Source organism: Chlorocebus sabaeus, chromosome 21, assembly GCF_047675955.1.
Source record: "Chlorocebus sabaeus isolate Y175 chromosome 21, mChlSab1.0.hap1, whole genome shotgun sequence".
Classification (NCBI taxonomy): domain Eukaryota; kingdom Metazoa; phylum Chordata; class Mammalia; order Primates; family Cercopithecidae; genus Chlorocebus; species Chlorocebus sabaeus.
In genome coordinates, this window is record NC_132924.1 from 14,591,201 (window position 1) to 14,611,717 (window position 20,517).

Consider the following 20,517-nt stretch of genomic DNA (forward strand, 5'->3'; position numbering starts at 1 on the left):
TGACGGTAGATGAAGGTTTGTCACAGAGACCTCAGCATCCTGAAGTTACCAGAGTCTTTCACTATTTGCAGATTATGTCCTCATTATGAGAAAAACCACCACTTGTGTTAGAGAGTTGGGAATTGCATTGCCCAGTGCACCTCCAGGGGACTTCTGGGTATCCTGCATTATTTATGAGATGAAAATTATATGTGAAGGCTGAGTATTTCCTGAGAAAGTCTTTCATACCAGCACAATGATAATAATGGTGGTTCTGCTGCTGATGGTAGTGATGATCATGGTGATGATCATGGTGATGGTGATGATCATGGTGATGGTGATGATGACTGTGATGGTGGTGGTGATGGTGATGATGACAATGGTGATGGAGATGATGTTGATGGTGGTGATGCTGATGGTGGTGATGGTGATGGTGATGATGGTGATAGTGATGATGACTGATGATGGTGATGATGGTGATGATGTTGATGGTGATGATTGTTCGGTGATGGTGCTGATGACAATGATGATGGTGATGATGTTGAAGGTGGTGATGATGTTGATGGTGATGATGGTCATGGTGATGATGGTGATGATCCTGATGTTGGTGATGACCCTGATGATAGTGATGATGGTGATGACTGTGATGATGATGGTGGTGGTGATGGTGATGATGATAGTGATGGTGGTGATGGTGATGATGATAATGATGATGGTGATGACTGTGATGATGGTGATGACTGTAATGATGGTGATGATGTTGATGGTGGTGGTGATGTTGATAGTGGTAATGGTGATTATAATGGTGATGGTGATGATCCTGATGATGGTGATGACTGTGATGATGTTGGTGGTGGTGATGGTGATGGTGATGGTAATGACTCTGATGATGGTGGTGATGTTGATGGTGATGATGATGTTAATGGTGGTGATGGTGATAATGGTGATAGTGATGGTGATGATGGTGATGACTGTGGTGATGTTGATGGTGATGGTGACAGTGATGATCGTGATGACTGTGATGATGGTGATGATGCTGATGGTGGTGATGATGGTTTGGTGATGGTGATGATGACGGTGATGAATGTAATGATAGTGATGATGTTTATGGTGGTGTTAGTGATGGTGATGTTGATGATGTTGGAAATAGTAAGAACTGTTACTCTGAGTGCCTGAGTGCCTACACTGTTTTAAGTACTTTCATTTTCACTGGGACACATAACAGATCTCTCATCTCTCTGACTGCACCCCATGGCCATGTCCTAATTCCACTAAACTCACCCTCTTACACCAGGCAGCAAACCTCTTGAGGGAAGTGCTCATTATTTTTTTTCCCTGGCATGCAGGAAGAGTTTGACATATGTTTGCAGATATAGGGGTCTGGGACAGGCGGAACTGCAGATGATCGTTTCGAGACCAGAATTGCTCTGCTGAATGGGCACTGAGGGGGATTTATCACTGGACAGTGTAGAGTAGCCCTGCCCACCCACAAGACCAGAGAGAGGCTGTCCAGAGGTGGGATATCACAAAGCTCTGGTGGCTGAGACCTGGGCGCTCTCTGTGCCAGTGAGCACAGTTTTATGTCCTTCTTGTAGAATGGGTGAGATTCAGGGAGTTGGTTCGGGGGCATTTTGCTCCCCACAAGTGTCTGCCAGCCGTGAGGCCCTGCTCCCTCACTCTGATCTGACTTCTGCCACCATCAGTGTTTTGTGGAAGAGGCCCTGGGTGCTGCTTCCAGACTGATTGTCCCCGCCCCACTCCGGGTCTCAGCCTGGTTTCAGCCTGCACTGGGTGCTGCTTCCAGGCTCATTGTCCCCGCCCCACTCTGGGTCTCAGCCTGGTTTCAACCTGCACGTGGTGGGTTTTTTGCATCATACCCTTTTAAGTGGGGGAAGATTTCAACTGATGATATCCCAGTAACAAAAGAAATGACTCAACCTGTGAAATTTATGATTCCATGGGTGGCAGAAAGCCAGTTCTGTGGTTTTTTTTTTTCATACCTTGAGGGCTCTTTGCTTCATGTTGTCAAAATATTTTATTCATGTTACATCAACCTCCACCCTGTGACGACAGGAACCTGGCAGGCCCTGTTCTGCTTGCAGACAGTGCTGTGGCGTTCCCACCAGGCATTCAATGTCCCTCCCAGACTCGGCACCTGCTCTGTTAGTGCTAACCCATGGCTGATAACCTGTGCATCCTAAAGAAAGTTCAGAGCGATGGAAACTGTCAGCTTTTAATAATTGACCATGGGGAGCCCATTGATTTAAATTGTGTGCTAAACCCCAACCAAAGGAACCAAATGTGAAAGCTGGAAGAGCGCTTTAGGGTTCAGAAAGCAGGTCATCTGCAAGCTCTGATTCCGTGGCAGAAGGCTCACAGCCTCACAAAGTAGAGACATGCAGACAGTCCCATCTCATTTCAACTCCAGAGTTGGGGAACGTGCCGGGGGTGCTCAGCCAGAGCCTCTCAGCCAGGTCTTGTGAGGCAGAGGGATCCTTACCAGACAGACGGTCTGGAGGAGAGGCGGACTGCGAGAAAGCATAGTGTGCCAGGGAAGTTCAGTGCTGGGAAGTGAGGCTGGAGATGCAGATAGGCCCCACCATGGAGGGCCAGGATGGGGGCCAAGGGGCATGGCTCTTCCCTGAGGGCAGAGGCGAACCTCGGAATCTTGGGCTGGGCCCTCGATTGCTTTTTTTTCTTTTCTTTTCTTTTCTTTTTTGCATGGTCACTGTCTTACCAGAAGAGAAGGCACTGAGAAGGTGCACTGAGCCCGGGAGCTCCATTAGGGGCGCAGAGACAATGGAGGATGGGTGTGCCATGGGGTGGCACTGGCCTCCAACTCTGCAGAGGAAGAATCTCAGGAGAGAGGGAGGGAAGTGAATAAGTGGGCCCCAGTGCCTGCCCCCACAGCAGCTGGACATTGGAAGAATGAAGAGGCCTTGGATTTGGCTGTTAGTGATCTGGATATGGGGGTTTCAGAGCCATGCTGGGGACACAGGGGATCCACGGTACTTTCTAAAGGTCCAGGTGTCGTTATTTCGGTACTGTGTGTTATAACTGAGCAGTCCCCAGTTACGGGCGTCACCTTGCCAGTGCCAGACCCTCGGAGCATGGGGGAAAACACCAGCATGTGCATCTGGGGTGGAGGATGGAGGATTGACTGCAGCACCAAGCATAGACACTCCTGGAGCCCTCCAAGGACTCAGGCGTCAGCAAGAGACCAGGTCTCATGCCAGCATCTCCGCCTTTTGGGGGCTGTCTTTGGATGGGCACAGTCAGCCCAGGGTCACCTTTTCTCTGGGAGGTTTCTCTTGGCCACTGCACCCTCCAAGCAGCTGGGTGAGGTCCTAAGACCCAGGTCTTATAAGAGGGACTTCCTGGTACTCACATCAGAGAACCAGGGTAAAGGAGGTCTGGGAGCCGAGGAGCCAGGGCCCCTGGCACTGGACATGTGTCCACGAGGGACTCTTACTCTCTGTTTGCTACCACGGGCAAAACAAGGTTTTTTCTCCATCTGTGAGCGTCAGTTTCTGGAGGTGGCTGAGAGAAATGGGATATTTATGTGCCTTGAGAGCTCTAACAAGAGACTCCTGCCCAGGGGTCAGGACTCGACACAGCTCCTCTCGACTTCAGACCCCGATGCTTTATGGCCATGGATATGAACAAGCCATGTGTATGTGAGTGCACATTTAATAACCAAGTCAGACCACTGCACTGCAGGGAGCTCTGTGGGTGTCCAATTCAGAAAACATTTTAGAATGAGAAACTCAAGTCTGCTCTGGGACACTGCCATTGCAGTGACTTTCTTTTATTGCATAAAACCAACTTTGAAATTTTAGAGTTGATGAATCATTTCCATTTGCCCCAGAGACTCTCACTCTGCAAAGCAGGGGAACTTGGTTTCCCACCCCGCCACTTTGACGGGCGCTCTGAAGACACTGCTGAGAGGCTCGGGCCACAGAGGAGAAGGTGCTATCTGGACCTTCTGGGACTTTGAGGTGTGGATTGCAGACCATCTTCTGCTCAGTCTACACTGCCCGTGATAGCCACAGCAAGGGATCTTCATGGGCTCAGGCCCAAAATGAAGTATTGTTTCTATAACAGATACCTTCTAATGCCATCTTTACTCTCCTGAGATGAAAGTCATAGCTAATACAACCTCCTTAAGCACATACTAAAAACTAAATTTAACATGCTAACACTCATGTCAAAGGAAAAATAAAAATAAAGTAATTCACAATAAAGTCATTTGCATTTTGAGATGAAAATCTTTGGTCAGGCCCACACTAGGAAACAGAAATCATCCCTCAGTTTTAAAAAATACTGATTAATTTTTTAGTGTGGTGAAATACACATAACATAAAATTTAGCATTTTAATCATTTTTAAGTGTACTGTTCAGTGGTAGTAAAGACATTTGCATTGCTGTGCAACCATCATTAGTATCCAGTTTCAGAAATTTGTCATCATCCCAAAGGGAAACGTTATACCCCTTGAAGTCACTTCCCGTCCACACCTCCTCCCCAAGCCCCTGACACTCACTCATCCCCTCCTGTTTCTGGGGATGTGTCTACTGTGGGCATTTTACATAAATGGCATCACACTATATGTGCCTTTTGTGACTGACTCCTGTGACGTGTTGTGTGATGTTTTCAAGCCAGATGTGTTATAGCCCGTGTGGGAACTTCAGTACTGTTTATGGCAGAGCAGTATTCCACAGCAGGAATAGAGCACAGTTTGTTTACCCATTCCTCTCTCGATGGGGACCTGGGTCGTTTTCACCTTTGGCCTTGGTGAATGGTGATGCTGTGATCATGGGTGTGCCCGTGTTTGTCTGAACACCTGCTTTCAGTTGTTTGGGGCGTTGCTCAGGAGAGGGGTTGCTACGTCCTGTGGCAGCTCTGTAACTTGTTGGGGAACTGGTGGGTCCTACGGCTGCTCTCTAACTTGTTGGGCAACTAACCCCCTGATGCTTGAAAGTCATTTGGTATCACCAGGTCTCTGGCGTGTTTCATTTGTCCCCAGAAGCACTGCCTGAGCTGCACTGGAAGTGGGCTGGTCTGTGTGATCCTAACAGCCTGAGTGCTGGCTCAGGGGAGCTGCTAATTTATGGAATCCTAGGTAGGTGGTGGTAGAATTCTCTCCCTCTGTCAGGATGGAGCAGTTTTGTAACAACTCCACAGCAACATGGCTTTCTTCCAGTTATGCCGCATGTCCACTGCATTGTGGCTTGACGTGGGCCTCATGCCGGGGCCTGAGATGAGGGGTGAGCCCTCTTTGTGCACCCAAGGCTGCCCACACTCCTGAGAGCACTCCCCGCTCCCATGGCCTCTGCCAGAAGTCACCGGCTGCGTCACTCCCCAGAGTTCATCAGCCAGGTGGACCCGTGGCCACACTTACGTTCAGCGCAGCCCATGTGGCCCTGAAGGTGGACAGCCCTTGTATCTGTCCTGAGGCACGGGATAGTAAACACCATGGTGATTAAAAGAGGAAATGTTGGCCGGGCACCGCGGCTCATGCCTGTCATCCCAACACTTTGGGAGGCTGAGGTGGGTGGATCACAAGGTCAGGATTTCAAGACTAGCCTGGCCAATATTGTGAAACCCCGTCTCTACTAAAAAATACGAAAATTAGCCGGGGATGGTGGTGCGTGCCTGTAGTCCCAGCTACTCAGGAAGCTGAGGCAGGAGAATCACTGGAACTTGGGAGGCAGAGGTTGCAGTGAGCCGAGATGGCACCATTGCACTCCAGCCTGGGTGACAGAGCAAGACTCTGTCAGGGAAAAAAAAAAAAAAAAAAAGGTGAAGTGTTTGGGGAAGAGGCCAGTAAGGTCACATGATGGGGGGTGATCCAAAAAGAAAACCAATCCCTGTGAACAGGCAGGAATTGAAGCCCGTACAGAAGCTCCGTTGATGGGGTCTTCGGGGTCTTTGAGGCAGGGCAGTGTGTGAGGCAGGCGGCGGTCCCCCTTCTGTGGTTTGCAGCTTTTCACATCTGCACGTTAGGTTACAGTTGACTTACAAAACACTGGGTATTGCTGACATTTCTCATGTTGGAGGGCTTTGTTGTTTGGACATATCATTTCCCTTTTAAATATGCCTTTTTAGAACAAATGCCACCACCTAGCCATGGACTTCAGTGTTTCCCAGTGGAAAGAATTTTCAATTTTGCAATCTAAAATATGGGATTCCCTCCCTTCACCTTCTGTTGCAGTTTTGCCGGCGCCCACCCGTTCTCTTAGAATCAGGGTTAGGCATGGAGACAGCGTGACTGAGGGAGGGTGGGCCTAGGACGGGAAGGCTCTTCCCTGGGTTGGTCTTGATATGTCCGTCAGAACCCTGGCTAATGATTTCCTAAGACATTATTTTGTGAAAAAATGCAAGTTGCACAGCTCTTTAAGGCTGTGCCCTCCAGGTGGAAGGGGCTGGTCAATCAGTCCTGTTTCAGTTTTGGGAGAAGGCTTCTAAAACCATTTCTGGGAGCATTTCAGCCGGGAAGAGTGTTGGGGCGTCCTTGTCGTGCCACCTTGCCTCCTTTTACGCACTCTCTTGAAAAGATTCGTGGGTGTGTGTGAATGAGCTGAAGTCTGGAGGCCTCAAGTTCACCATGAAGCAGTCTTTGCCCGTGATTTATTTTCACTCCTTGGAATGCAAGGAGCTTCCAGAGCCTATCAGGCACACCTGTGTGAAGTCGCACTTCATTCCTAGAGGACCATATCAAGATAAATCAGTAGCTTATGGGGACTTTACGTTCTAATGCCCAGATAGAAAATGAAAGAAGGCATGTTTTAAAATAGGTAATGTTCTAGCATGTCGTGAGTTTTCATCTTTCCTTTTTCTTTTTTAAATTAATTAATTAATTTATTATTTGAGATAGGATCTCACTCTGTCACCCAGGCTGGAGTGCAGTTGGTGTGATTACAGCTCACTGCATCCTTGACCTCCTGGGCTCAATTGATCCTCTCGCCTCAGCCTCCAGCGTAGCTAGGACGACAGGCATGTGCCACCATGCCTGGTTAATTTTTTTTGTATTTTTCTGTAGAGACAGGGTTTCATCATGTTGCCCAGGCTGATCTGGAACTTCTGGACTCAAATGATCCGCCCTTCTCAGCCTCTCAGAGTGCTGGGATTACAAGCATGAGCCACTGTGCCTGGCCCCGTTTTTTTCTATGTTTTAATTAACTTATTTATCATTGTATATATTTAAGGTATTTAACATGATATTTTGTTATACCTATACATAGGGAGAGGACCACTACAGTCAAACAAATGGACATAGCCACCACTGTACCTAGTTACTTTTGTGTAAGAACACTGAAGGTCTACTCTCTTAGTCAATATTGCATCCTGAACATTTGCTCCAGGAGCGGATTCCATCTCTTAGAACAGGGGTTGGACACCTTGGCTTGCATGTTGGAGTCACCTGGGGAGCTTTAAAAATGCAGATGCTAAAAATGCAGGTACCTGCTTCTACCTCTGGTGGGTGGCAGATTGAGTTGGCCCTGGTGGGGCCTGGATGTCAGACTTGCTTTAAAAACTCTCCCCAAATAATGCAGTGCAAATTCGGGGTTGAGACCTGCTGTGATTCTTGAGCTTGGTTGTGTGTTGGAAACACTAGGGAGTTTTTAAAAAGACTGACACTTAGGTCTAACCGCTGGAGGTTCTGACTTCACGGGTGAGACCCGAGCTTTAGGATTTTAGTGATAAAAGGTGGACAGCGGCCTTTGAGAACCTCTGTTGTATATTTGCAGTTCTGTTGTGTATTTGCAGTTCTCAACTTAGGTGCATGTCCCAGCCTCCAGGAGAGCTAGCCCTTGGCTCATTGAGGCTGGAGCGTGCCGCAGGGTGGTTCTGACGAGAGCAGGATTTGTGACCCTGCTGTGGGATTTAGAGGACAGCCAATAGTCACACATCGGTTATCCGAGGCAGAGGCAGGCGATCCCATGGGCTGCCTTCCACCTGGGTGGTGGCTTTATTTCACCAGCGCAGAGTGGACTGTGTGACCCCACAATGGAGAGAATTCGGTGACATGAAGTTTATGAGTGGATAGCATGGTGGGTGTCTGCTCCTGGACACTTGACCCATCTTCCTTCCCTTCCCCCCTTGCGCTCCCTGGGAGGGGCTCAGGGCCTGGGATCTGCCGTGCGCTGGCAAAGATCAGTCTCCAAGAGCAGTCTGAATCACAGAATCACAGTTCAGGGTCAACATAAGTACTGACTTACCAATCAGGATGTGCTAAGTCACACTCTCAATTAGTTTACATAATTGGGAGTTCAGTGTATTTGGACAAAGTGGGAAGTTGTGCAAGAGCTTTGTGGGTGTTTTAAACAAAATTTAAAAAACATTTTCTGGCTAAGTGATCTGAGAAGCCCTCTCCTGCACTTCAGACTGCTCAGGGGTGAATTGATGGCAACAGTGCTAACCCCCAGGCTAGGCTGAGTTCAATCCTGCATGTGTTTAGTGCAGCACCTGACGTCTTGGCCTGAATCCCTGATTCTCCAGGGCTCTGACGGCGATGCATCCCCTTCTCACGAGGCCCCTGGGTACCCCAGTCAAGGACTGGCTTTCCTGCTCTTCCCTCGGAGCACATGAGGATTCCCTGTCAGGACCGTCCCCCACCCTGTCATGGTGGCTTTGGATAAGGCACCTCACAGGATGCTCCTGGGGCTGAGGCCCCACCATCCCCAGTTCCCCCTGTGGGGCCGAAATGACTGAGCATCCTCCTGCCTCCCAGGGTCGGTGTCCTTTTGCACCCTGTGGTGAATCCCAGATCCTGGGCGTGGCAGAGTCTCAGGTGACCCTGTGCAGCCTACTGGCTGGGCAGCCCTTAGCACGTTTCCTTATCTGTCCTTGATGCCAGCTCCACCCGTGAATAACAGTGAGACTGCTAAATGAGGAAACGTGCTGGTCTTTGGGAGTGGCAGTGCGGGGGACTCTGGGGTACGTGTCCCATTTTACACTCGAGGTCAGATGGTTCCCGAGGCTCTGGGTGGGTAGCACCCGGTGTCTGGAGGAAAGGAGGCGTGGGTGAAGACAGCTGAATGCCCAGAGTAGGGACTGGCCAAGGAGGTGGGCAGCATCCCATCACTTGACCCTTGGAGACCACGTCACCATGCCATGTTTTGGTGGACAATAAGCGTGTCACCACGACAAGAGGGGCACAAGACTATGTAAAGAAAAAGCTGCTGCCTGTCCCTCCTTCCACAGAGACCCCAGCTGCATGGAGTGGGTGAAGCTGCACATCGCCCATAGATCACCGGGGTCTAGATTCACCGGGGGTCTCAAGGAGCCTGAGATTCCTGCACTGAGTACTCACGGCCTTTGTAAGGAGAGGATGCAGGATTTTTTTTTTTTTTTTTTTTTTTTTTTTTTTTTTTTTTTCTGGCTGGGAACCAGCAGGGAAGTAAGGGCAGCTCTTCCCCAGCACCTGGGCCTCAGGCTGGGAGCAGGGTGGACACAGGTGTGAGAGAGCAGAGAGAGCAGGGTGTGGGTGCCATGGGTGCAGGCAGATGCAGGTGCCCCCCCGCCCCCCCGCCACCAGGGCTTTGGGAGCTGCCCTTTGCCCGTGAACAGCCCTGTGTGGGAGCTTGGGTTTTGTTCCCTTTCTCTTCGCTTTTTCTGAGAAGGGGTACCTTGGGGAGCCGGGGGTGGGAAGGCGGATCGCCCAGAGCTCTGCAGGTGCTCCTCAGTGCTGGCAAGGTCCTTCTTGTCCCCTTATCAGCTCCTCCCAGAGATGAAAGCCGTCTGTGTGGTGGCAGCTCTCTCCTGCTCCCATGAGGTCTCCTTTTTCTTCTCTTTTCCTGAATTTGACTTCTTAACAGAAAAATATATAGGCATGGCCAGTTTTGTAGAAGTGTTCGGAGAATAGGTCTTAACAATATCATTATTCAGTTCATGATTTCATTGTTCAAACTGCCCAGTCTCATTGCATTACAGCCAGTTCTTTGCCATACCTTGGAATTTTTTTTTGTTGTTGTTGTTATCTGTGGTTTTTGTTTGTTTGTTTCCTGTTGATGCACATAATGTAATATTCTCGGTGAAGGCTGTTACTTCTCCTTTCTACAGGTGTGAGTGGGAAGGGCTGCAGGTTGCGGAGTGAGTCCTGAGGCTACACTGCTGTCCTCTATAGTTTTACCAGAAGCTCAAGGATAGGATGGGCATAGGAGGGGGCCCCTCGTGGTCCCAAGCAAGACCAGGGCAGCTGAGGAGGGTGGAGGAGGAGGGGTGCTGGGCTGTGGTAGGAGGGAGGCCAGGGGACAGGAGGAGACTGCTTCAGGTGCTGGTCATTTCACGTTGATGTGAAGTGTGTAAGAAGTAATTGATGGACTCAAATAATTAAATGATTCCCTTGGGGAGTGCTCAGGAATTAAGCCTCTGTGGAAAAAGAAATGTAAAAGTCACGTGTGTCTTCATTGAGATATGTGGCTCTTCACAGGTTCCAGGGAGCTTCCATATGTTTCTATGTGTTGTCCTAATCTTCTGCAATGACATACATTAGCTTTATCGTCAGAAAGAACATCGACTAAAGAAAACTATAAATCAGTCACTTTGGAAGAAAGATTTGGGGTAGCGGGAGAGTTTTACTAAGTGCTAGGGCCTCCTTTGGGTATAATTCAGAAGTCAGTGATTCAGGGCCGGGGCTCCTAACCTGTGGCCTGGGCTCACCTGTTCACCCCTCACTTCCTTACCTCTCAGGGCCAGGGCTCCTAACAGGTGGCCCAGGGCTCACCTATTCACCCCTCACCTCTTCACCCCTTCAGAGCTCACCGACTTAGCAAAGAAGTACTGAACCCTCAGGGTGTCTCAGCATGGACAGACTTTGGAGCTGAATAAGACCTGATCCTTGTCCCCACCTGGGACAGCTGGCTGCTCCTGCCTCTGTCCACAGAAAGGGATCCAAGAGCTCTCAGAGTTGGCAGTGCAGAGGTATGGAGCTTGCTGTTTATGCAGACCTTCTCTGGAGAGGTGGGCAGTGATCCTGGTAGGCAGTATACCAGAGCTAGCAAATGAACCACCTGAGGAAATGTCCCCAGGGCTGTGGCCTCTCACAGGTCACCCAGACATCAGAGTGTGAGGCAAAAGTGCTTTGCTCCTCCCACCTCTGCCCCACCTGCAGCCACGTGGAAAGAGCGGTTCTGGAAGTCCCTGCTGTAACTTTGGTGTGGCACATGGGCCGTGGGCTCAGTGTGTACACTCGAGACCCAGCCCAAGTCACCACTACCATGGGGTCACCTGTGGACCCTGGGGTCGGGCTAGTCAGAGCAGTGGATGGGATGAAGAGCTGGGGGCCTTGAGTGGAGGGGCAGCTCTCAGTGAGAAGAGGGTGCCTTTGGCTGCACCCACCCCTGGAAATAAGCCAGGAACCAACTCCCCTACAGTGGAGACCCTGATGGGTGGTCTTGTCCTGGAGAAAGGGCCAGGGTGGAAAGGATGGACCTCCAGGAACAGTCAGCGCCCTGGTTTCCTGACAGGCAGCTCTCGGGTGGGAAGAAGGGCTTGTTTGACACAGGTGTGCAGTTTGCATATACAGGGTGGTGAGGTGGGGCCAGTATTCAGAATGTGGAACCTGACCTTCCACCATCACGGACCACCCGTTTGTGAGCAGCCCGTGCAGCCGTGGGGCCGTGTCGGAGCACAGGGTGGGTGTGAGTGAGGGTGTGAGACTGTGTGTGAGTGTGAGTACAAGAGACTGTGAGAATGAGTGTGAGACTGTGTGAGACTGTGAGTGTACAAAACCATGAGACTGAGTGTGAGTGTGATAATGTGTGTGATGTGAGAAACACAGTGAGAGACTGCACGTGAGTGTGAGTGCCAGTGAGTGTAGTGTAAGTATATGAGAAAGTGTGAGAGCATGAGTGTGTCTGCTTGTGACTGTTGTGTGAGTGTGGGTGAGAATGTTAGTACAAGTGTGTGTGAGTGTAAGACTGTGAGAGACTATAGGAGTGTGAAGTGTGCAGGTGCATGTGAGTGACATGGGTGTATGAGTGTGTGTGCAAATGCATGAATGTATGGCTGAGTCTGCATGAGTGTTACGAACATGTGAGAGTGAGTGTGTTCATACATGTGTCTGCAAGTGTGTGGGTGTGAAAAAGTGCCGGAGATTGGGAGCACATGAGAGTGTGTGCATGTGAGTGTGTGGGTGTGTGCCTGTGAGAGAGGTGCGGGGTGTGTGCCCACCCCAGCCTCCGGGGCACACTCCTAGCGTGGTCCATTCTTCATGGACGGGGCCATTTTGGAATCCCACTCTGAGCTTAGTTCCTGCTCACTGTCGCACCCGTGCCCTAGGGCCTTCCTTGGTTCTTCCTTGCGGTACACAGCAGACATAGGTGCCATGGCCTAGCTGCCATCGCGTCTCTGCCCTAGACCTTGTGCACAGGTTAAAGGAAGGCAGCACCTGGTGGAACATCCTGGGCCCGGACGTGGCACCAGGGCCTTGATTGGATTCTGTTCCACTGCTGGGCTTCCTGGATATCTACCTTGGACCCAGTGTGGAGTCTCACGTTCAAGTTGTCTTGCCTGAAGAAGGCAGCTAGAGATCCCGTTTGTCGAATAATTAAAGAAGGGAGAGAGAGACCCCTGCTGCAGGACGCCTTGCATTGTAACCTCTGGGAAGCATAAGCCCTGCTCCCTATAAATGTGAATGTCACTTACACATCTCCTCTGAGCTATTGGTCTGGAAAACGACCTCCCATGTTAATTTTTATATGGCTATCAGACACGGGAGACTTATCAGAGAGAAGGAAAAGTGTAAGGGTCAAACACATGAGTTTGGGAGAATACAGGAACTAATACTAATGCAAAATTTGAAAGGATTTGGGGAGATTCAGTACAGCCACACAGAGTACTACAAAATAAAAGAAGCTTTGTTTCTTTCGAAGGTAATCTCTGTATTGTTTCCCTAATTTTAAAAAGTAATGCACATTATTAGAGAAAACATTGAAAGAAACATTTACGAAAAAGTATGAATAATGCCTAGAATTACACAACTCAAAGAGAAGCTCTTATGAGCATTTGGGGACATTTTCTTAGTTTTAAAAATAAAAATGAACCCCCACACTACACATGCATCTTTGCCCGCTGTTTTTTGTCACTTAATGTTTTAGCGTGTTTGCCCACTTCGAGTTCCATAAAACTTGACTTTTAATGACAACATAAACAGTCCATTTTGAGTGTGGCCCATTATAACACTTACTGCCTGCAACTGTGTGCCAAGCCCCAGCCTTTGCTGCGTTATCTGTAGGATCCCCTAAGCCAGCTTTGTGTCTTTCTCATTTCATTCTGGAGATGGCTTTGAGGACTCATCTCCTGTGAGCAGAGAGGCAGAGTCCACCCCTGCCAGGTGGCCCCGGGCTGGCCTCTGAGTGAGCATCTACTGCTGGCCGCAGGACGTGGGTTCGATGGCAGCTCCCTCTAGTCCAGTAGCAATGCCCTGAGCAAGCTGCCCTCTCTCTTCTTCTCTGACCTTCCGCGTAGCCAAGGACTCTCAGATGGGAAGAACTTGAAAACTGTCCCTCCTTCCTTTTCTCTAGACTGCTGTGCACTCAGACCCTTTGGAAATGCACCTTCACCAGGTTCTCTACCAGACCCCATGTATTTAACTTAGACATTTGGCAGATTTCCTAAGACTGGGAAGCATAAACCATTCTTAAATCTGAAATTCACACGAGAGACAGAAGAATTTACGAAGCCTTTGTTGGCTGCCCCATCAGGACATGTCCAGGAGGAAGAGTGCCCCTTCCTCAGCAGGATGAGTGTGGCCATCTTGATCCCAGGGGCCCCTCTGTCACCACAGGCAGTGGAAGTGGGCAGTGCCCCCCAGGGCCCATGGGGCCCCTATCTGCCATTTGTGGGCTTTTTGAGGTGGGCAGGGATGGAAGGGAAGGAAAGGCACCAGTGGGTAAGGAAGAGTGACCACAGAGGAATAGAGTTGACAGTTGTGGGTTTTAAAGTAAGATACATGTGGTGGCAAATCATTGCTCTCTGCTGACTTGCTGTGTGGTGTAGGATGAGTACTCAGACCTGAGCCTCCGTTCTCCTTGTAGGCCGCCTTAGTGGAGTGATTATGGGCTTTTCTCTATGAGAGCACCTGCCTGGGCTTAGACTGTCACTGTTGCTGGATAAATGTTGGTTTCCTGTTTTTCTTTCTTTTGTAACTACCTCCTGGGCAGATGTGGGTGCATCCTAGCACATAGGGGTGTTTCCATATCTTAAACCCTGTCTCATTTTGTCCTGTTTTTTTGTGGCATTTCAAAGTTCTCATTTCCAAGGTTTGCAGTCTGAGAGGAGGGGTCTCCGCAGCCCACAGAGGACAGGGCCTTGCTGACCTTGTGTGCCTGTGTCCTTTCCCCTTCGGGAATGGAAAGCAGGACCCTGCAGGGCTGAAGCCACACTTTCTGTGCAGGCCACATCCTGGAATCCGGGGCCTGGTGGCACTTGTGCAGGTGCCTTGATTCGCCCATTCTTCCTGTGCTTGCAGAGCCTCTTTCTGGCCTCAGACCCACAGCCGTCGTCCGTCGCTGTCCTGGTGGTCCCAGTGGCAGGATACTGAGAAGTACTGATCCATCCAGAGGGAGAAGCTTGTAGCCCTGCTTAACCAGACATAGTGCCACATAGATTTTAGCACAAGCACTGGAGGTGGGATAGTAAGAACATTTTTTTTGAGACTTTTTTTGAATGAAGATTGACTTTTTTTGAGACTTTTTTTTTTGAATGAAGAACATTCTGTTTTTCATTGTAGTTCTTTGGGGAGAGAGAGAATTGAGGAACAGTTTCAAATCCATGTGTTTGGCAGGGACATTTCTAGGGCCAGCTCACAGAACGTCTGTGTTCCAGAGCCTCCTCTGGCGGGGGAGGCCCAGGACGGAGCCCACTGTTGGCTCAGTGTCAGCTCACGCACAGACCGTATTCCCTAGCTGCTCTGAAGGAGACGTGTTGAAGGAAACCTCCAAGTTGAAAGGTTAGAAGTCTAAGCCTCCTGCACTGAGACTTATGTTTTAGTCCTGGAAATTCCTTTTCGAACCCTGTTACGACCTGGATGCGCCTTCGAGTGCAGCTGCAAGGCTGTGCTGGCTGTTGTCAGCTAACCCTAATGGGACCTCAGTTTCTGAAGCCAGTGAGTTTCCAACCTCAGGCCTGAGGCTGGAGTGCATTAACATGTGCTTCCCAGCCGGCATCTCCAGATCAAAGAGAACACTTGACCACACTGTCCTTTTTTTCTTTATTATTACTGTTTTTAGTTGAGACATAATCATTGTACATATTTATGGGGTACAGTGTGATATTTTGATAAATGTATACAATGTACAATGCTCAAATCAGGGTGATTCGCATAGCCATTTTTTCTGTGTGCTTCATGCAGTACTGCATGTTGGGATGATATTGCCATGTCATTTTTGATAAGACACCACATATTATCTTGCATGTTGAACAGAAGTAGTATTCCCTCCCCTTGGAAAACTACCTCTCTGGAAGTGACCTCTGAAGTTCTAGGCTGTGAGTGGACCGTAATGTCAGTACAGGGCAGCGGAGCTCCCGGCACTCTCCACAGATAGGTCCTCCACTCTGGAATGATTTCCCTTGAGGCCAGTGGCATCGCTCCTTTTTCCAGGGAGGGGACCAGGCTCTCAGTCACTTGCCTGTGGCCATGGCACTTCGTTTCCATCACTAACACCCAGGGCAATCGCCTGCCACCTTGACTGCTTCAGGAACAAACTCCACATCTGAGCTGAGTACCAGGTGGTGCGTGGAGCCAGCCCGACTTTGTGACCTCACACCTCCCCTAGCCCTCTTTAAACTCATTCTTGGAATGGCTGCAAATGCATGTGTGTGTTGAAGAGCACTGGGGTGAGGGTGGTCCCCTCCCTGACCTGCAGCACTTGCATCCTGTTTAGGGTGGTGAGTGCGAGGACAAGGACCACTGCACCGTGAGGATGAGGGTGCTGTAGTGAGGGGCTACTGTGTGAGTAGGACTCTCAGATATACTGTTTCATTTCATTTAATCCCCCCCCTTGTGGGAGGGAAAAGAGAGCAAGCATTATGCTCATTTTACCCATAAAGAAATGGGGGCTGAGGATGTCCTGCAGCTAGTGAGGGATACACGTAAGACTCCAAATCCCAGGTCCTAATGCACACTTCTTCCTCCTCCTTTCCTTGGATCTGTGGAGGAAGCTGCTGGGAACTGAAGAGAGGATGGAAGGAAGAGGTGGAAGGATGCTTGCAAGGACCTGGGTTTGGGTCTCACTTGCTTGGTCGCTGTTGTGTGGTGCTGAGCAGACGTCCCATGGGACAGGGAAGGTGGTGTCCAGCCTGGCTCAGCCCAGGAGCCTCCTCAACCCTCACCTGAGTGGCACCTAGTGGCTGGTAGGGTCGGGCAGTGGAGCCCCCCATGCTGCAGACAGAAACAAGAACCCTTACAGCAGTCCTGCTGCTCCTCTCAGGCAGGCATGGTGGGTCGATGTCCTGTCCCTCTCTGTGGGACCTTCTCTTTATCATGCCAACCTTTGCATTCATGTGAACTTCTGAAGTTTCTGGATGTAGGAGGAGAGAGAGAGAGGTGTCAGTGGCATATCACGGGCTCAGCATGACTGTATATCACTATCATGATGTATTTCACTTCGGAGGGCGGCCATCAACCAATTTGGAACAAAGTCGTTCTGAGAGGAGCCTTATGTGGGGCATACATGTTGGCGAATCAAACTCCATCTTTCAGTGAAATGCTACTCTGAACTCTGCACTTACAGAGAGCGTGTATTTATAGTTTAAATCTAAACTGTAGGGGACAGTGCTGTTGGGTTTGAATTTTCAGACTACGTCATCAATAGAAACATTCTTCTTTTAATAGCCGGCAGCAGATTTTTTCCTAAGTGACAAATCGTAAGAATCCCTGGGAAGAGGCTTTAGAAATTTAGATCCCAGCCCAATCCCCATTTTTTCCCCAACACAAAGAGAACAGAATTTGGTCAAGAGTGGGGACCCCGGGGATCTGTGTCATTAATAACCGCCTGTGGTGTTTCTGGCAAAGACGGTTAGGATGGCGAATGTTTATTGTTGATGCTTGAAATAACAGGATTTTTTCCCCTCCAGAATTTCCCATTGCTAAGATTCAAATTATCATAGTCGGGCCACGCTCTGGCCGAGGTCACCGCAGGTATGTGGTCCTCAGGGACTCTGGTCCTGACAGGACACCAGGGGTGGCATGCAGGGTTCTCCTTCCCAGCTGGGTCTTCGTCAGTCCCACCCAGCATTCCATCAGGGCACTGTCCTTTCCCAGCACTGCGAGTGAGTCCGGGTGCTTGGTCCTGTCCCCAAGCAGCCTGTTCTGGAAAGAGCATGCTGGACTGGGGAAGCTGCACGTTTCCAAGGCTGTGGTCTTGTTCATCCCTGAGAGTCTGATAATGCCTTAGGTTTCCCATCATCTACCTGCAGCAACCACAGCATCTTCCTGGAGCAATGGTGACCAGCATACAGCACCTTTGAGAAGCAGCAGACGAGATTTAAGGAAGGGGGGCGCCTCACTGCGCCTTGAGGAAGTGCCCTGCAGCCCGCTTGTCTCTTTTTTGACAGGCTCCTCGCCTGAACAGCCCCTGGGCGGGAGACTCAGGAAGCTGAGCCTGGGGCAGTATGACAACGACACTGGGGGGCAGCTACCCTTCTCCAAATGTGCATGGGGAAAGGCTGGTGTGGACCATGCCCCGAACCTGCCGCCATTCCCCTCACCAGCAGACGTCAAAGAGGTATGTACCACGGCCAGGTCCCAGTTTCTGGGCCCATTCCACTCCCTTTCTTGTCCTGGAACCCCGGGTGAATGGACAATGACCAGGTCTTGTCCCTGAATACAGTCTACACTACCCTCCGCACTTACCTTTCGTCCTGGTTCCACAAATGTAGTCGTGGTTCCTCTGTACCTGGCAGGCGGTGTGGCTGGGAGAGCACAGTGTGCAGTCAGCTGGCCTGGGTAATGCACCCCAGAGATAGCTATGCTGGTGGGGCCACCTCACTCAGGGCATCCGAGCCTCTATGTTCTAATCTGTAGAATGGGCACGAGGAGCACAGCCTGTGGGTGGGTTGTGTGGGTTTGAGGTAGGGCTCTTATAGGTCTGTCCTTAGCTGTTCTCCATAGTCCGACAGCAGCAGCCAGTGGCACACACAGCCTTCCTTCAGGATCATCACACAGGGCCCTCAGTCCTCCCTCCGAGACCTTCCTAGGAGGTGATCCACAGGTGAGGGCCACAGACGAGAGCTGCATGCTCTTCCAAGAGGCCTAGGTAAGGCTTCTAGTCAGAATGGAAGTAAAGCAGGTCGGTGTATCCAAAACGTTTAATCTTTTTAGAGATGGGTAGGATTTCTTTTCAAGTTGGCAGGATTGGAAACTACAGAATAAACTAGAAAAAAAAGTTATACATAGTCTTGACTCACAAACGAAACCACTGTTAATATTTAGAATATTTCTACCCGGCCTTTTTTCTATGCTATGTATTTAAAATACTATGTGTTTTTATGCATCTGTGATTATATTAATGCCACGGCTAAGGACAGTTTTATCCAGCTTTTTTGCTTAATATTGAGACACTCATTTACCTGTACCACTACAAACTCTGTCTACTTCACTTATTAGCTCTATATTGTATTAGAAGGATGAACCATAAGATACCTTCCATTTCCTTTACTGTTGAACATGAAAGTGTTCTCCAGTTTTCCATGGCTAGGAGAGACGGGCTGGTTTTGTGCCATGGATCTAGTCCTCAGCCTCCTTGTCCTACTGTCGGAGGAGGGGTTTGCTCAGTGGGCCAGCCTGGGGGAGCCACAACTGTTTGGAGGGGCCTTCACTTGACTCCCTGTTCTCACATTCTGCTCCCTGTGCCAATTTCAGACCATGACCCCTGGCTATCCCCCAGACCTCGATATGATCGATGGCAGAATTTTAAGTAGCAAGGAGTCCATGTGTTCAACTCCAGCATTTCCTGTGTCTCCAGAGACACCATACGGTAAGAACGAAGTAACACTAGCTGCATGCTGCTCCATGCCGAAGGAGGGTGACAACAGCCCCTTGCTCTGCTTTCTTTTCCAGTGAAAACAGCCCCGCGCTATCCTCCATTCAGCCCACCTGAGCCCACGCTGAGCAGCCCGGCCAGTCAGCACAAAGGAGGACGTGGTAAGAAATCCACCCGCGAGTCCCAGGAGCGTGGCAGCTCAGGTGCTGCGTCGCAGGGATGCAGAAATATTTCCGTTCGTGTCATATCTCAGAAGCCTTGGGTGAGGACAGATCTTGCTGGGGAAGATGCAGGGATGTGGCCGTGAAATCTACTGTGTGGTGGCAACCTGGCCTTGCGTCGCTGCCTGGCATCCTGTGGGGAACCCTCCTGTTCAGCCCCTTCATACACAGTTGATGGGACTGTGAGTGGTGCCTGTCAGCAGCTGAGCATTGGTGCTTTTGAAGAAACTAGAATGCCCACCCCACACTTTACGTTCTCTGTGGAAATCGTAACACACGGGTACCCCTAGCTCTGCCACCCCAGCTGCCTTCTCATGCGTGCCTTGTGGCCCCTCCTGTCTGTTATTATTGGATGCCTAATCACTGTCCCTGGATCCCTGCAGGAGCTCAGGGGCTCTGTCCATGGTCTGATCACGTCCGTCTGTCTGCACAGCTGACTCAGGCGAAGGAGTGTTAGCAGGCAGTGTTTAGGGCGAGTTACTGCGCAATGCTGAGTGGTCTTGAGGACTTGCCTGAGAGTCCAGGACAAGGCCGAGCTCGGGCAGGTGGAGAGAGAATGCAAACCAAAAGCTCGTGCACATTTCAAAATCACTCTTCTCTGGGAGTTTCATTCATTATGCTGCTGCTTTTCTGCCCTGGTGAAGGACGCTGTTAATAGTTATTAGGCACATTATCTGAGAGTGAGAGACTTTCATTAACTTGTGTTTTCATCTGCCCCTTACCCAAGAGTACTATAATAATGACAGCTAGCTCCATTCTCCCTTTCTCTCCCTTTCTCCAGAGTAAACCAAGCCTGTGGACGATATAATAGAAAGACATTCTTCTCCTAAAATTCCCTTTGTGGTTACAGGACCATAAATGGCTCTCTTCATATGTAGCATATAGCAGTTAAACTGCCCGTATTTCTCAATAAGTGCGACTGAAATTTAAAATAAGTTGCATTTTAAGGTACACATTATATGAGCATTCCATGAGAAGTGTGTATGTTCCAATATGCCTTAGCATGATGGACTCGCACTTAGGTAGCCATGCGTCTGTTCTATATTTTTTATCACTTCAACAGATGCAGAGACAGGGATGTCCCTTCCACCCCATGTAGCCCCTTCTCCTCATGGAGGTGACTGTACTTGGCTCCTAGCTTGAAGGTGTTCAGTGGGTTTGGCGTGGCATCTAGCCCTCTGGCCTGGCGTCCTGTCTTCTCCTGCAACACCAAAGCCGAGTTCATTTGAAATAGGTAGATGACAAGCAGTGGAAGGCGGGTAATAAGCCTGAGGAAAGAAAATACTAGAAACAGCCTGCACAGTTGTTAACAGCTCCTGAGGGAGGCCTC

At 49.8% G+C, this 20,517-nt stretch overlaps 1 protein-coding gene across 19 annotated transcripts in view; it reads left to right on the plus strand.

Moving 5' to 3' along the window:
- TNS3 (tensin 3) overlaps positions 1 to 20,517 on the plus strand; it is a 331,575-nt gene that overhangs the window by 247,389 nt on the left and 63,669 nt on the right. For all 19 annotated transcript variants that reach the window (XM_073008864.1, XM_073008875.1, XM_073008865.1 and 16 more), the window contains 3 exons: positions 17,540 to 17,709; positions 18,846 to 18,960; positions 19,044 to 19,127. In XM_073008864.1, coding sequence (XP_072864965.1) covers positions 17,540 to 17,709; positions 18,846 to 18,960; positions 19,044 to 19,127 — 369 coding nt within the window. The remainder of the gene's footprint in view (positions 1 to 17,539; positions 17,710 to 18,845; positions 18,961 to 19,043; positions 19,128 to 20,517) is intronic.